General features: G+C 36.6%; 1 protein-coding gene across 1 annotated transcript in view; it reads right to left on the bottom strand.

Annotated features, from left to right (window-relative positions):
- Window positions 1–18,966, bottom strand: part of LOC107707827 (kremen protein 1-like) — a 63,697-nt gene that overhangs the window by 28,071 nt on the left and 16,660 nt on the right. The window contains exon 2 of the mRNA XM_016511918.1: window positions 3,432–3,594. Within this exon, the coding sequence (XP_016367404.1) occupies window positions 3,432–3,594 (163 nt within the window). The remainder of the gene's footprint in view (window positions 1–3,431; window positions 3,595–18,966) is intronic.

Genomic DNA, 18,966 nt, shown 5'->3' with positions numbered 1-18,966 from the left:
TTTTAACCTTCAATATTATAGTAATGTAGTACCAACTGACTCTCATGGATATTTTACAGCATTAGTTAAGAGAATTTTTTTCCTTGAGAAAATTTGGCATGTGTACCTGATATAAATCCAAAATAATCGATATTAAATTGAATCGAATCGAATCGCAAGCTTGTGAATGAGAATCGAATCGAATCGTGAAATTTGTGTCAAAACCCAGCCCTACTGAATACACAGCATTTGCAAAATAAACAGTAAAAATACTACACCTTCTGCTTCTATTAATGGGATTTACTTAAAACCTCAATTAAGCATTGCTATTAGTGTACTACTAAAAGTGAAGTGAGATTTATGATTGCTCTATCTGAAAAAGGCTGTGGAGAACAGGTCTGAGAGGAAGCTGATGAGTTGTAGACCTTTCCGTCTGACTCTTCATAGCTCCTTTTATTCATGATTAATAGGTCGCTTACTCTCAGGCCCATCTCTCAATGTTTTCATAGCTATTTTACAGCACACAATAAAGATGAAATGTGAGGGATATTAGGACTTGGCACCTCCATTTCTCTCTCGCTCTCTGGCTCTGGCTCTCTCAACATGCCAAGACTGTAGTTCCTCCTTTCAAATCAAATGGCGTGTAGACAAGAAAACAAAGAGATGCAATCAGCTTATGACATCATTAAAGAAACACACACTTGTAGCTTTCCAGAAGCATTCCTCTCTTACAGGTAACCGAGACCATAAAATCATGCTTGTAATATTTTTTAAAAAACATACACCTGTCTCCTTTTCCCTGACTCTTGTTAACTCTTAAAAACTACTATTCTTTTGATCAGGAGTGAACTTCATACCATATGTACAGATAGAGAGATAGATATGTTCTAAAACCTGTTATGATACAGAAAGGCATTGCTATATACACACCCAGCAGACATAACACCATGCAAACGTGTGCCTAAAATCAACACCGGTGTTCCTGACGGTGATCTCCTTCTCTTCACTTAATCTCTGTCTGCCGCTCTGAATCCGGCTTTCACGTCCCATATCATACAGTCTGCTGGACCTAAACGCACACACATATACAGAGTCACCGCAGCACCCCTCCTCATGGTTGAACAGCAACAGACAGGCCGTTTTAAAGGGACTGTTCGCATACAAGTGAAAATTATGTCACCTACTCACCCTTCCTTCTAATGGAGAACAAAAAATATATAGAGAGGGTGAAAAAAGGAAGAGTGACATTTCTCCAGCCTGGCCAAACCTGTTATGTTGAACTGTTTAGCGGGTTTTAAAATAGTGTTGGGCACTTTCTATGGACTCAGGCTAGGAGACTAACTTAAAACAGCTAAAACCAGCAAATAAAGCTAGATAGATAGATAGAACGATAGAACGATAGAAGGATAAATAGAACGACAGAACGATAGAATGATAGAACGATAGATAGAACGATAGATAGATAGATAGATAGATAGATAGATAGGACTATAGAACGATAGAACGATAGATAGAACGATAGAAGGATAAATAGAACGACAGAACGATAGAATGATAGAACGATAGATAGAACGATAGATAGATAGAACGATAGAACAATAGATAGAACGATAGAACAAACGATAGATAGAACGATAGAACAAACGATAGATAGATAGATAGAACAAACGATAGATAGATAGATAGATAGATAGAACGATAGAACAATAGATAGAACGATAGATGGATAGAACGATAGATAGATAGATAGATAGATATAGATAGTTAGATAGAATGATGGATAGAATGATAGAACAATAGAACGATAGATAGAATGATAGAATGATAGAACGATAGATAGAACAATAGATAGAACAATAGATAGATAGATAGAATGATAGAACAATAGAACGATAGATAGAAAGATAGAACGATAGAACGATGGATAGAACAATAGATAGAATGATAGATAGATAGAACCATAGAACGATAGATAGAACGATAGATAGAATGATAGAACCATAGAACAATAGATAGAACGATAGATGGATAGAACGATAGAACGAACGATAGATAGATAGAACCACAGAACGATAGATAGAACGATAGAACAATAGATAGAACGATAGATGGATAGATAGATAGATAGATAGATAGATAGATAGATAGATAGATAGATAGATAGATAGTGTTTTGCTACATACCTGCATTGGTGTTTAATGGAAAAAAGAAAAATCGTATAGGATTCAAGAAATAAAGAAGTGTAAACAATGCCATGATTTTCTTTTTTGGGTGAACTATCCCTTGAAGCATTTAAAAGAGTGCAGCAGTAGTGTGCTCTTAAATGCCATCTCTCATCTCCTACTTGGAGCTTTCTGATCCCACTCCAGTTACTATCGTCAGTCTGAGGAGTGACATAACAGCTGAGGAAACTGTGAGAAACTCTAAACTCCAACAGATTTAGAAAACACTGCTACTTTTATGCTTTTTATGAAATTGACAAACTTTATAAACAGTATAAAGCTGGAATATTGTGTTACACGTGCGCATGAACCAAAAGCTCCAGCATATTGTAATCTATCTGTGATTAGACTTCGGTCGGATTACCAGTTTGTATATTACAGAAACAGGCCTATGACAGTCATGTTTTATTTCTTGCATTGTGGGTTAGCTCGTGCATCTAGAATAAATGTGAAGCTGAGGAGAGAAAGAGGCTATCGGTCATCCGCACTGTCCACTCTGCTGCTTTTTTTTCGGGACAGAGGGATTTGGGGCGACTTTGCAAATGTAAACTCTTCAAGCCCTGCTGAGTCCACATAATGACAGGCACAAAAAATAAACCTACGCTCATGGACCACAGTCAAACACTGCAGTGTGACGTTCTGAGAAACAGAAAGCTTCTCCCCGACAGTTTTTAGGATGCTTATACAGTAGATATAAATACAGTTCATGGTCAAAGAGACTTTCAGATGAATAAAACATCTGTATTGTTGAGGATGTGAATGTTTGAGACACCATGACACTCTGACACTGAAGAATGTGTCAATAAAATTCTTACAACACATCGCCAAAAATCACACAATGTCTCTTACAATTTGCAACAATGTCCCTCTTGGTTATTTTCACTTAAAATGCATTCTCATATTTAAAGGAACTATTTCTGGTCCCTCATTTCTTAAAAGATTCATTTTTTTATCTTAGTGTGAAGAACATTCTAAAGAACTGTTTTTCTACTATAAACAGCCTTCTGTGGAATGAAAAGGTTCCATGGATGTTCGTGGAACCATAGATGCAAATAAAGAACCTTTATTTTTAGGAGTGTACTAATGTCATTTTTGTGGAACTCCAGTGTATTCTTTGAGTAACATGTATTTTTTGCAATGCTAAACATCTGCACATTTGTATTCATCATGCAAAATTCTACAGAACACTATTATTTTGCTATCCTTCCATCCCGACAGTATTTGCCTGACCTGCAGAAGTTGTGTGGTCCAAGACCTCCTTCTCCATTGGGGTACTTGATGGTGTTGTATGGATGCTGGAAAGTCTCATTCCAGAAAAGGCACGGTCTTCCTCCTTCCAGGCTTGTCTGGTTCTGTCGACCTCTGTAGTCCTCTCCATTTGCTGTATAACACTCTGAGAGACACGAGAGAAAATATCCTTTTAATCCAAATGTTCAGACGTAAATGCAACACGTTTTATCCAGAAAACTGTGGGTAGCTAGTACAAACAGAAATATTCAGAAAACGTCTTACATAATTTGATAGAGATCAATTTATTATGATTTTATAGAAACAATTTAGAAAATACAGTATGTTGGCAGACATTGCGGTTATGGTCATTTTTTGAGTTTGACCCTCAAATTGTCATAGTCAGATGTTATTGCATCTGTAAGCATGCAAGTCTGCTGTCCCAGGATGAGTCATAACGCTGCGGGGTGAATAATTTTATAACGGAATAAATAAATCAATTATGATTCAGGTTAGTGATTCCCAAATTACATTTGTGTGGTGAAAAGACGACCGTGTCACTTACCCTTCTCTGAACCCCTAGCAAAAAGCTAAACTACCAAAAGGAACACAATTTCTGGAAGGCAACCATATGGACCCTTTTCTCAACCAAAAACAACAGACCCAAGACTTATGCACAGTCAAAATAAACAAGAGGGTAACTATTCCATCAAAGGGTATCTGCTGGTATTTCTAAGCTCCAGACTTCAAAGCATCTCATTTGGATGAGTTCTGGTTTGAATGATGGAAGCTGGTATGTGGCGAGAGCGTGGATTTAAACCCTGGCTTTCATACGTGAGGTACCTCAAAATCTGATAACATCTCCATTCTGATCTGCTCTCCAAGATCTCCAAAAACCAACAAAATTAAAATAGCATCTCATATGAATATTAATAATAAGTAACCTATATTTTCCATTTCCATTGCTATGCACCCATGATGTTCTGGGTGGTTGCTTAATGGGTCAACTCAAGATTAGGAGCCCAAATTCTGCTCCCCAGATATTCTACACTTGAAAAATCAAGGGCGGTTTCAAAATTATGCTACAAAAGAACATTTTTCGTTCCATAAAAAAAAAAAAAAAAAAGACAATTTTTTCTTGGTAAAAATCTAAAGAATCTTTTTCCACTAGAAAGAACATTCTGAACAATGGAAAGGTTCCATAGATCTTAAAGGTTCTTTATAAAATGAAAATAAAAACCTTTGTTTTTAAGGGTTTATAGGGACATTTTCACTCATTTTATACACGGGTCAAAGACGTTAAGATGTCTGCATCAAAATAAATTTACAAAAGTGATTTTATGTCCACAGAAAGCACATTACGGTGTCTACTTTTAAGGTTTCAAATAAGTTTTTGGAGAATAAAATGTCAAAATTTGGTTGAAATAATGTTACATTGTCATTCAGTGTAACACAATATTTGTGTAAAAATTCAAACAACATGCTTATTCTGACGTGTACATATTAAAATATATAAAAGAATAAGGGAGCATATTAAATTTGATTGTGTTTTAAATGAGTAAAAAATAAATTTCTGACAAATGGGCAAAACCTAGGATCGTGGCAAATTTTAACTAATTCGGGTTTGGGGTGAAAGTAATTAGTCTTTTAATATGTCATAAACTGATTTTTGTTGTAAATATGCCTGACAAGATTGTTACACTGAATGACATTTTAGTGGGTCTCTTCTGTAAATCAGGGAAAAATGTATGATATTTATTTTTTGCTCAGAAAAACAAAAACAAAATTGCAATTAAATTAAACAGAAACAGAACAACAACAATTTAAAGCAGCATTACACGTATTGTTTTTATGCTTAAACCCTTTTTCGTCTTTGACCCACACACATACTAATAAACTTAACAAATGAGTGAAGTATTGCCGATATTTCCAGTGTTTTGGAGCACAGGGAAGATTCGGAGATAATTAGCCTCTGTTTATTTAGCAGAGTTGTCTAGATGTACCGCTGATGTGGGTTGAGCCCTTCCTTCAGGGGATGAGTACAGGGCATCATGCAACAAATCAAAAAACCACACAGCTTCCCTAAACAAATTTCCCGAACGCCATTAATCAAATGCAATTAACATACCTCATGCAGGACCGCCTCAAACGAGTGCGCACCGATAATCATTTTGATTTGTGTGAGGCTTGCTCGCCTCAAAAAGGGCAAATGCTTTCCGGTGGCTGGCTCTGAAAAAGGCCCAACGGACGTAGGGTGCAGCTACATATGTGGTAGGACATTTGCGCTGTTGCTAGCACAACCCAAACAGTTGTATCCAATCAGAAAATACAGCCCTAAAAGCCACAGAACACTTGGACAGCGTCCAGGCAGCACTGTGGAAGCCATGCTCGCTGCAATCAAGAAGAAAGAAAACCAGGCGACATCTTGCTGCTGTGGCTAACCTCGGCAGAAAAGGTTTCCAGACGGGATGGCTGAAATAAGAAGGGCCCGAGGAAGGGTAGCAATTATAATTAAGTTGCGGCAGTGTAGGGAAACAGCTAGTAGACTGGGAAGAACCAGATAAGAAGGTCCGTCATTGAGATGAATGGGTAGTCAAAACCCAGTGTGGGTTGCTGAGCGGCGGGGGGGGGACGTGACCATTTGCACTTGTAGGTTCTTGAGGATGAGCTTTCCCCCTTCATCAAGCCGTAATAACATCACCTCCAATCGTTCCCCACTCCGTCATCCAGTTTCCCCCTGTATCGCCATGTGATGCCTTTGTTGTGGTTGGATCACAGGCTGTGATGGGAAACAGAGTCTCGGCCGCATCAAAGAGCAAATGGAAAAAGAAAACTATAAAATGCAAGTACATCAACAGAAAAAGAAGCTCGGAACGGGAGGAAGGGAGGAACCGCCCCACAGAGCCAGAAACAAGAGGGTCTTAAAAAAACAGACAGAAGTGGATTATGCACAGAGTTAGTTGCCCTGTTATTATATGTGAAAGTTGCTAATCGCTTCCTTATAGAGTTTGCAGACGTGCTCATCAGAAAAAAGACTATGTAGCATCGTGATCAGTACACATTTATGACTGTGACAGCTGAAGGCACCAGGACTTACCAGGGACACAATTCTCAATTAAATGCAGCAGAAGTGCTGGAGGAGAATAAAAATGTCAATTCTTTGTCATTAAAGCAACAGTTCTCCCCAAAAATGAAAAGTGTAATTTACCGTATTGGCCCGAATATAAGACGACCCTGATTATAAGACGACCCCCCTTTTTCCAGATGTACCTTTTGGAAAAAGGCTTTTTAAAAACCAAATCTTGTTTTTTCTCAGTAAAACACATTTTGTCTTCAATTATTTTCATATTGCATATTTTTCCTATTTTAATTTTTGTTTTGAAAGTATGGTAAAAACTGGTAAAATGTACCAACAATCACATTTAAAACCATCTGAATTAGAACATTTAGGCTATCCATCTATTAGTAGCCTACCAAAATCTTATTAACAGTAGAAGTTAAATCTTACTGTAGTCTTCAAATCTGGGTTTGAAAAAACGTGACAGTCACGGCTCATGCAGCTGTAAGGTTTTCTTTTTCTTTTGTTTTTACTCGCGATCTTTACAACACGCATTACATTACGTATTTCATGGCACACTCGTTTTATGCGTATTTGTCGCCACCTATTGTTGTGGATGTAGGGTGTATTTGTCAAAGTCTAGAGTCTAGACCCTGAATATAAGACGACCGCGTTTTTTCAGATGTATTTCCAAGAAAAAAACATTGTCTTATATTCGGGTCAATACGGTACTCACCCTCATGTCATTTCAAACTTTCTTTAATTTGTGGAACAAGCATAGTTGAATACCTTAAATCAGTGGCTCTAAATTAGAAGGCTGGGATCCACTAGGGGGCCCCAGCAAACTTCTAAGGGAGCCTCCAGATGATTTAAAATAATAAACAAGCATTCAAATAAGCCAAAATAACTTTTTCTTACCCCCTCAACAACTGTGTTTGAAAAACCTGGATATATGAAGAAGCCTAATTTTATAAGTCTGATTTCTAGTCCTATTGGAATCCTTATAAATAATAACAAACCACTGGAAAAGTGATGGGCCTTGGTCTAAATGCTCTTTTCTATACAATAAAACTGAATGTTGCCAGACACTTTCCAAAACGGTTCTAAAAATGGCAAAATAACAGCACAGAAGTAACATAAAATGACTTTTTGGCTATATTCCAATTCTTCTGAAGCCATCAGTAGCTTTAAACACTCTAATTTAAAACACTCTAATTTAAGTCTATATTCACCACAAATCTAACTCCCACCAATTCAAATTTGTCACATTATGATGATACACACATGAGAACCAACGGTGATTGACATCACTGGCGTTGCATCATCAACACTTTTTAAAGGCAGCTTTGTTAGCTATAACTTTTTTGACAATTGAAATAAAACTGAAATAACATAAAATATAAATATTAGATGAACATTAGATTTATTATGGCAACTAACTGAATGAATTTTTTTTTACTAAAATTAGTAAAATGTGAAAAAAAAATAATAATAATTATAAGAAATGTAAAAAACTAATAAAAAAAGCATAAGCACATAACAAAATTACTGAAACTTTAAATTAATAAACTGAAAATATTAAAATAATACTAAATTAATGAATACATAGTATATAAACAACACTAAAATAACACTACCTTAAGGATAAACAATCATGTTCATTTTATATCATGTTCCACAGAGATTTCGGATGACATGAGGGTGAGTAATTGATTTTGGGGTTTGGGGTGAACTAACTCCAGCTTTATAGCGGTTTAGTTAAGTAGTAAAAGTAAAATGCATCTAAGATGTCACAATCCTTCTGTGGTTATTTGCATATTAAAGTCTTGCAGGTATAGGCTCTGTGTCTATAATGCACTGGGAGGGAGGGAGGTGAGGTAATTCAACAGGACAGTGTCCTTCCTTTGGGTCTCGTTCTGTGTCACACTGAATGGAGTGAGGAGACAATGGCAGAGGCTAAAACAATTTCTCACTCCAACTAGCTTTAGCCAGCCCTGGGCTCGGCTGAGAACGTGGCAGGCCAATGAGTGTTCATTTTATATCATGTTCCACAGAGATTTCGGATGACATGAGGGTGAGTAATTGATTTTGGGGTTTGGGGTGAACTAACTCCAGCTTTATAGCGGTTTAGTTAAGTAGTAAAAGTAAAATGCATCTAAGATGTCACAATCCTTCTGTGGTTATTTGCATATTAAAGTCTTGCAGGTATAGGCTCTGTGTCTATAATGCACTGGGAGGGAGGGAGGTGAGGTAATTCAACAGGACACTGTGCTTCCTTTGGGTCTCGTTCTGTGTCACACTGAATGGAGTGAGGAGACAATGGCAGAGGCTAAAACAATTTCTCACTCCAACTAGCTTTAGCCAGCCCTGGGCTCGGCTGAGAACGTGGCAGGCCAATGAGACAAGCAGAGAAAATGATTATGTATAAAAGTGACAGTGCCATACCATCTGCTCATCCGCCACATCATATGAAACACTCACCGAGTCTGTCTGCCTCAGGGGATGCGCTTTCAAAACGAACCGACAACAACTGGACAAACTTCAATGACAAATAACCACTTAAGGTCTGGATACAGAAGCCTCTCGACTATATTATGAAAAGCAGATCCCATTAAGAGAACATGATTTGAAGAGATGTATGTGTCATGATGCATTGTGGCTGATATGGCCCCTCCAAGGTGGCCTGATAGAGTACTTCTCAACTGGTGGGTTGTGACCTAAAAATAGGTCACAGAACTGTTCTGAGAGGACTGGAAAAAACAATGCTTAATGCAAATTATAAACTCCAAGTAGACATGCAATCATGCATAGTTTTGATAAAATAGCTTATTTACATCTACAGTGTTCTGGCACAAATGGTCACTTGGTAGAAGCTGTATACAGCCAAAGTAGACAGATGCCAGCAAGGGCATTTTGCATGCATGGCAAGAAACAAACTACACAAGGTTAAAAAAATAAATAAAAATAGATGAATAAAAAATACTATCTTCAAACGAAACATTATCATGCGTGGCCAATATTTGGCATTTTTCTGATAAGTTCTCGGTTAGGTGTCAGAAGCGGGACTTTTATTTTGACATCACTGAGAACCTATTTGATAAATATTTAATTAAACTTTGGTGAATCCATCTGTGAGACTTTCTTATTATACACCTTTAAAAAGTCTTTAGAGGTTGGAATGGCATATTATTGGTTTAAGGGGATAGTTCGCCAAAAAAGTCACCCTAATGTCATTCCAAACCTGTATGACTTCAAAAACATCTGAAACATTGTCCTAGCCACTCTTTTCCAAAGCGGACGAGTTATATGGATGTTTATATAAACTGCATGAAAACAGTGACTAACAGAAAAATAAAGTCATGCATGTCTGGAGAGTTTCTCAGGGAAAAAAATAAGCTGAATGGATGTATATGAGTTGGCTCTGCGTGATGAATAATAAAGGTCTTGAATGAGCAGTCACAGAGGTTTAGCTGGTGTGCTGGCCAACACACACAAGAGCCTGACACTGTGAAATTGTTATTTCATGCGTAGACATCCTCTCGTGCAGCGGGAATCCTCCAACGCTACATCTGGGCCCGCAGAGTCCAGCTGGATGAAAACTGTGACAGAATCCACAAGGCTTTGCTGCCATCTTTCATCTTCACATTCCGTACAGAGAACAAAAGCTTCATGGGCTGCGACGTGAAAGTGGGACAACAAGAGGTTAAATAAATAGAAGTGGGAATGGCAGACTAACTTAGCACACGCCACTGACACCACCTCAAACCGACCCTGACAGGAAAGTAAACAACGGGGGAATATCACAGATGAAAGCAGAGAAAAAGTCCCTCGCAAAAAATATATTGCGGCTGTAACATGGTACAGTGATGGAATCACATAATACCATGGTAATGTCATGCAGTACTGTATATACCACAGTTCATTTTCATATGTGACCCTGGACCACAAAACCAGTCATAAGAGTCAATTTTTTGAAATTTATACATCATCTGTTTTATATAAGCTTTACATTGATGTATGGTTTGTTAGGATAGGACAATATGTGGCTGAGATACAACTATTTGAAAATCTGGAATCTGAGGGTGCAAAAAAATCTAAATACTGAGAAAATCATCTTTAAAGTTGTTCAAATGAAGTTCTTAGCAATGCATATTACTAATCAAAAATTAAGTATTGATATATTTACAGTAGAAAATGTACAAAGTATCTTCATGGAACATGATCTTTACTTAATATCCTAATGATTTTTGGCATAAAATAAAAATCGATAATTTTGACCCATACAATGTTTTTTTTTTTTGCTATTGCTAAAAATATACCCCAGCGACTTAAGACTGGTTTTGTGCTCCAGGGTCACATCGTACTATGGCATTTACAACGTATATGTCCAAAAAAACATGGTACTGTATTACTGTGGCATCAAGTAAGGCTGGGTGGTATGACTGTTTTGAGGTTTTAACTCGGGTGTTAAAATAAAATATGAAACAGTATTTATACTGATATCTGCGTTATGTATTTGTTATGAACAATCATATTTTTTTTCCTATCAAGTTCAAAACAACAATAAAAAATAATCAAATCAAATGAGAGTACTTTTCATTTGTAAATTATTTAAATCACTCAAGTAGCCAAAAAGCAGACATTACTATATGATTCTTTTTTATATAAAAATATTTTTGGCAAAACATTTTTTTAGCAAAAATGACAATACAGTGGACAGTAAGATTTTATTTATTTATTTATTTAAAAAGAACATAATTCTTTCATTCAGCAAGGTTGATCAAAATTGATCAAAAGCGACAGTACAGTATATTGTTACAAATGTTGCAAAGGTTTCTATTATTAGAACTATTTTCAACACTGATGATAATAAGAAAAATTGATCAAAAGCGACAGTACAGTATATTGTTACAAATGTTGTAAAGGTTTCTATTATTAGAACTATTTTCAACACTGATGATAATAAGATTTTTTTTTTCTTTTTGAGCACGAAATCAGAATTTTAGAATAATTATCAGCATGTGACACATTCAAAACACAAAACATTCAGTTTTGCAATCACAGAATAGTATGGTATTCTTCTGTAAAAGTTGTAATAAGGAAAGAGTAGTTGATTAGTTGAGATCTAAAAGCTTAATTCAAATTGAGTTTGTTTGGGTCAGATACATCTGAAATGATAAAGCACAAGTCTCAGCAATACACAAAAGAGAAAGAAAGTGAACTAAACAAACAAAGAGTCTATAAAAAGCCAGAGAGCAGAAGAAAAAGAAGGAATGATCTTATTGCCGTCCTTCTCTCCTCAAGTGCCCCAATTTTCCCCACAAATTGAGTTGTGAGGTAACAGCCGGTTTAGTTTACATTTCCTTTTGTCATGGAGGGGGTCACGAAGCCAAGACTCGTAAAATTAACAGCAAAACAAAGAGATAGAGCCCACGCTAGGGTCATGTTCACTTTCCAAAACTGCTCAAGCCAGCCTTTGAAGTGCAACCCTAACTGCCAAATGAGCCTGCATATAAACACACAACGGGAATCTGAGACATGTGTGGGTTGTGTAAGCCTGTACTAATGTACACCGGAGAGCTAAAATATGCCGTCTAACTCGTCAGCTTTATCAAAGGTTGTAGATAGTTGCGGTCCAAACGTCCTGAACTGACACCGGCGTTGAGCTCCCTTGTATCCTAGCTCAGTATCTGCACACATCAACATGAGCAGGACTTTCTAAGCCGTGATAACAAACACGACTCTCTAACGCTAAAGCGAGTGGCAGCATGTGGGTGTATTCTTATCGTATAAAAGCATGCTTGAGTAAAACAACTCCTACGAAAGCTAGCATACAGAGACCTCTGATACAGACAATGTGGCAGTAAAAACATGCATGAATTAGCTTCTTCCCACAGCATTCCTCCCTTTTCAGCATCATCCTCTGTCTCTGCCTCTTGTTCTCCCCATCCATTCACTGCATGAACCAACTTAATATAATTCTGCAGAAATGTCATCACAAGCATGTTTTCCAGTGAGCCTGGGTTGATACTTGAAGTAATTCCTTAAATTTGCATTATGTTTACATAGCATATTAGTATCATATATTTCATAAGATTAAAGACAATGGGATTTTTCATGACTTAAGTGTAAAACACAGGCTACATCTCCAACTCTGCCCTTCAGCGCAGCATTACAGTACAACACCCACATGGCCCTTAAAACATTTAAAGCATGATTTACAATGGGGTGAAGCATATGTTTAAGCTGTTAGCAAGAGAGAAAACAACTGAGCCGATCAATAATCAGTGCTGTCAGCTACAGTATAGATTCTGTTTAAACTCTGAGACTCAATAAATGTAAAGATTATCAGCCAATGTTCTCAGGCAAAGCCTGTACAGCCAAAACTGGGTTACTAGACCAAGGTTTTATGCATAATTCAAATCAGGACGGTGTCAAATCAGAATTGGTTAACTTTGAGAAATGAGACATGACTACAGTATGTTACCATATCTCTCCTCTGATGGGAGTGCAGTTAAATTATAGAAACCCAAGCTGCACCGGCTGACTTTCGCACAGGCTTTGGGTTTGGCTAGAACAGAGCAAAGCTGGATCAAAGTTTGGATCCACTCGCCTGCAACACCTCAAAGACCTGTGTTGTATTTTATTACACGTGCACACATGAACTCACACCTGTTTCGGATCACCCTGTTTTTGCTCAGGTTTATTGGTATGGCAAGAATGTTAATTATATGTGGTTTTAGGCAGGCAGACATGTGTCGGGTGCATTGAAGGGCATGTGTGTGCAACGCTAGACCCTCTGATACTGAGAAAAAATCAGGACGGTGTCAAATCAGAATTGGTTAACTTTGAGAAATGAGACATGACTACAGTATGTTACCATATCTCTCCTCTGATGGGAGTGCAGTTAAATTATAGAAACCCAAGCTGCACCGGCTGACTTTCGCACAGGCTTTGGGTTTGGCTAGAACAGAGCAAAGCTGGATCAAAGTTTGGATCCACTCGCCTGCAACACCTCAAAGACCTGTGTTGTATTTTATTACACGTGCACACATGAACTCACACCTGTTTCGGATCGCCCTGTTTTTGCTCAGGTTTATTGGTATGGCAAGAATGTTAATTATATGTGGTTTTAGGCTGGCAGACATGTGTCGGGTGCATTGAAGGGCATGTGTGTGCAACGCTAGACCCTCTGTTACTGAGAAACAGTGATTACAGGCCACACCACAGCACAGTTTCTGTCTCATGTTACTTTAGGCCAAACAAGCCCAATTCAAAACACAGAAATACTGCAGAACAGCACTGTTCGAAGCATTTCCATGTCTGTGTTTTTGGTAACTGTCTTCAAAGGACATGTACATATAATCAATCAAGGGTATATAAACAGACGTATACTTCATTCCAAGAGAATTTGAGCTTGAGTCAAGTCTCGTGAATTACAGGCAACAGGCCACACCTGTCTATCTTTCTACAGCCCTCACATACATACACCCTTACATCCAACTTTGATATATACCGCTGCGCTGAATGATTATCACATTTTACCACTGTATTTACATGCCACTCTATAAGGTACTTCAAAAAATGTAATTATACTACCAAAAAAGGAGAGAAAAAACATTATGTTGAATGTGGATAAAATAACAGAACTAAAATTGTGCCATGTCAAAAAAAAAAGCATTGTAATACCATGGTATTAGGTATTGAGAATATACAAAACTCGTATACTGAAAACTGACTAGTTGGTGGGATGTCAGACACTAATCAGACAGAAAGCGTTCTTGCATTCAAGCTCAATGGAGCACAACATAATGGGAAAAAAATATCTCAAGATGTGGCTTTTAAAACTAGTTTTAACTTGAGCCACAATGAAATATATTTTGAGTCCACATTAATGTCTAAGAGAGGGTTTTAGCATGACAGTCGATTGGTTACTAATAAAATGCTAAAACATTCTCTGAAAAGTTGTGCCCTCAAATTCATCCACTTTAAAACATACAAAAAAACTAGCACAAATCTAGAAAATAAGCAGGCCTAGTTGACCATCCTGACCCAATTCTAATATTAACTTATGAAATTTGCACACGCCTCTATTTATAGCAAAAGCTGAACTCTATCCAGGATTCCATTCTTTAATCTTGCCAATTAGCCATAATTAACGTTAACAAAGAGTTTTTAAACATAAAAGAGAAAAGTACATGATGACAGCATCTGAGAATGGGGGTTTTTGGGCACTGTGGTTTTCAGTTGATGCAACATGTTTCTGAAAATGTTATATAATGTGAGAACAAAGGGAGACAAAAAGTGTACATTATAACATTTAGAAGGATGAACCAAATAAAATGCATATAAAATATGTGCAAATTAATTTCTTCCTTGGTAGCGCTGCCTGCAGTGAACCTAAAGCCAATGTCAAACCTATGGAGTGTTGTGTTTGCTCCACTGAATCTCCAATTAAACATGGAACGAGGAGGTTTGGAGGGGAAATACTTAACTTCATTTTATTTCATTTTAATTTTCTAACATGTCTGAAAATCGCTCCCAGCAATGGGTTTTCATTAAAACTAATTACACTGAATCTTGACTGATTCACTTTGTAAAAAGGAAGACGAGTGGTTACCACACACGGCAGGTACTGACATTGCCCAAAAAACCTCAATAATCTCACGCCTTTTCGCCTTTCCCCTCAGGAGAGAATCAGCGCATGCATGCGTGTTGCACAAACATCCACCATCTGTCAACAATGCTTCATGCAAGCTGTAAAGTAAGAGACTGCCTCTAAGAGCTGTTCTGAGAGCAATTATGAGGCTACAACTACTTAGCAGATGTTTTTATCCAAAAAGTTAAGGATTGAAACAATAAATTATAAACAAAAAGAGATTTTTGCAAGTTCTAAAGAAAACATGAGTGGTTCTTGCCTCTGTAGAACTCATCTCAAGGTTGCCAGAGTGTTGCTATGAGGTTAAGTGACTGAGTGGATTTTAATGGACTGCTGGGTGGTTGCTACAGACTACCTTACGGGCTTAAGTCAAAAGAGTTCAACCCGCAAATTTCTATGATATTCTGGTCTATAAATATCAATAATGGCTCAGGTCCCTCTTTCTATTTAAATAATAGGGATTTCAACTGGTAGGTGAAAATTATGAAACACAATTATTTTCTAAAAAAAAAAAAAATATTTGATACCACAAAGTGATGGCAATAGTGATGCTCAACTATCAGTCGCCAATAATAATAATTAACTACGGATTGGGTTGGTAATAGCTAGATCTTAAAATATATTTTACATTTTCTATAATATTAGATCTTAGAATATTAGAATATTTAAATGTACATTTCATATATATTTAGATATATAGTTATTTGGAAATAATAATATTTTACATGGGGAGTTCAAAACATGGAATAATGATATAAAATAAATAGTTAATTTACCATCAAATTTAAATACATGTAAAAAGTATTAACATATATTGGGAAATAAAAAATAAACAATAGGAATATCTCACAAGTGAACATTGGAAAATTGGAAAGATTAACATCAAATAATAATTACATTAATTAAAGAAAATAATTTGTCATATGTGACCCTGGACCACAAAACCTTAAGTCTTTTGTCTTAAGTCGCTGGGGTATATTTGTAGCAATAGCCAAAAATACGTTGTATGGGTCAAAATTATTGATTTTTATTTTATGCCAAAAATCATTAGGATATTAAGTAAAGATCATGTTCCATGAAGATATTTTGTAAATTTCCTACCGTAAATATATCAAAACTTAATTTTTGATTAGTAATATGCATTGCTAAGAACTTCATTTGGACAACTTTAAAGACGATTTTCTCAGTATTTAGATTTTTTTGCACCCTCAGATTCCAGATTTTCAAATAGTTGTATCTCGGCCAAATATTGTCCTCCTATCCTAACAAACCTTACATCAGTGGAAAGCTTATTCAGCTTTCAGATAATGTATAAATCTCAATTTCGAAAAACTGACCCTTATGACTGGTTTTGTGATCCAGGGTCACATATAGATTTATCTGGCAAAAATGTTTGGGAACCCCAGCTATAAAACACTATAAAACATTATCCTTCTTTACACAATATATCTGATTCAACCTTTAAAATTCTTGCAGACAAGTCAGCATTGTTCACTTCACTTCACCATTTTTTCCTCTTCTTTCTTTTTTGTTGGATAGATGGTCTGATATTGGTATTATTCTCAGTTACCCCATATCAGGTCGGCTTTCTCGACAATCCCTCGCTTAAGAAACACGTTATGAAATGTGCCTTTCACAATCTGAAACAAAACAAAACAAAAGCTGCCACACAAGACAGAAAACCATCAACATCTTGCTTTCTCCCACTGCCGACAGTAAAACCTGCTCCAGTTCAGCTGCTTAAAGATACCAGGAAAAAAACAAAAGAGCAGAGAAACAGATGGAATAGCGAGAGAATGAGAGAGAGAGGGAGAGAGAGAGAGAGAGAGAAACGGCCAAACTGAAGTATTAAAGTGATAGTTCACCCAAACATAATTTACTCATAAGCCATCTTGAGTGAATATGGAACTGTCACTGTAGAGTAGGGCTGTCAAAATGGCTGAAAAACTAAATTCAAATTTTTTACTTAAATATGATCATTATTCGAATTATATTCGAATTTAAAATGCATCATTTCAGTTAGGGGCGGGGGGGGAAAGCTGTTGGCTTGTCTCCTGAGGCAGAGAACGGGATCGCTTTCATGGATCTATTGAGGACTCGGAGATCCAGTTACATGGCACCAAGAGTGACCTGCTTGAATTGGACCTGAGGAAGTATTCTATGAGTCCGCTGTTGAATAGGCCTCATTCATCTCTAATACAGAGAAAAGAGACTACGCCAGCTTTGAGATAAGATAACCAGCCATTGAACCCTGCTGATTCCAAATACTCACAGAAAACGAAACGGCCAAACTGAAGTATTAAAGTGATAGTTCACCCAAACATAATTTACTCATAAGCCATCTTGAGTGAATATGGAACTGTCACTAAAGTCTCGAACATGTTTTTTTAAAAGTTGAACTTACATTAATTTTACATAGCTTGCTAAACAAACGGCTCCCTTGTGCGAGACACGAGTGCAACAGTGATAGATAGAAAATGCGATAAATATGCGTTCTGTGTGAACGGCTTGGTTTCGGTTTTGACGTAAACAAGATCTTCTCCGCATTGATTGTTCTCTTTTTCTGCAATATTTTGAATGAACAACATAGCAGCGACACATCTAGTGGGTTCAACTGGATAGGCTAACAAAAGCATTAAAATGCAATGACACTTACATCGTCGTCGCATTTCATGCACCACTGATAAGGCCGCCCGATGCACACCTAAAATTCGAATGCAACGTTTTTGCATTCGAATGTGGATTTTTATTTAAAATTCGATGAATATTCGAAATTCAAATTTTTTTTTTGACAGCCCTACTGTAGAGATGTGGCATAAGGACAACTTTCTTTTGTTTTGGACTGTTTTTGGATCTGTCATCAGTCACTCGCCCTCGAAGATATTCTGAGGATTATACTGTTTTTGTCTATACAATGAAAGTCAATGGGGTCCAAACAAAAGAGGACCTCTTTTTAATTTTATTATTGAATTGAGGGGGGGAAAACACTGACACCTTTTAAAAATAGTTTCTTTTGTGTTCCACGGAAGAAGGAAAATCATACAGATTTGGGTGAGTAAATGATGACAAATTCTTAAGATTTTACTGTTTTTGTCTATATAATGAAAGTCAGTGGGGCCCAAACAAAAGTGGCCCTCAAAATATTTTCTTTTGTGTTTGTTCCACAGAAGAATAAAAATCATACAGCGAAAATCATACAATTGTCATCGTAAATGATGAAATTTTTTGAGAATTTTACTGTTTTTGTCTATATAATGAAAGTCAGTGGGGCCCAAACAAAAGTGGCCCTCAAAATATTTTCTTTTGTGTTTGTTCCACAGAAGAATAAAAATCATACAGCGAAAATCATACAATTGTCATCGTAAATGATGAAATTTTTTGAGAATTTTACTGTTTTTGTCTATATAATGAAAGTCAGTGGGGCCCAAACAAAAGTGGCCCTCAAAATATTTTCTTTTGTGTTTGTTCCACAGAAGAATAAAAATCATACAGCGAAAATCATACAATTGTCATCGTAAATGATGAAATTTTTTGAGAATTTTACTGTTTTTGTCTATATAATGAAAGTCAGTGGGGCCCAAACAAAAGTGGCCCTCAAAATATTTTCTTTTGTGTTTGTTCCACAGAAGAATAAAAATCATACAGCGAAAATCATACAATTGTCATCGTAAATGATGAAATTTTTTGAGAATTTTACTGTTTTTGTCTATATAATGAAAGTCAGTGGGGCCCAAAAAAAAGTGGACCTCATTCATTTTTATTATATTGAGGGGAAAACAAACACTTAAACATTTTCAAAATATTCTATTTTGTGCTCCACA

Source organism: Sinocyclocheilus rhinocerous, unplaced genomic scaffold, assembly GCF_001515625.1.
Source record: "Sinocyclocheilus rhinocerous isolate Xijiao unplaced genomic scaffold, SAMN03320098_v1.1 scaffold1256, whole genome shotgun sequence".
NCBI classification, from domain to species: Eukaryota; Metazoa; Chordata; class Actinopteri; order Cypriniformes; family Cyprinidae; genus Sinocyclocheilus; species Sinocyclocheilus rhinocerous.
This window is presented reverse-complemented; position numbering and strand designations above follow the sequence as displayed.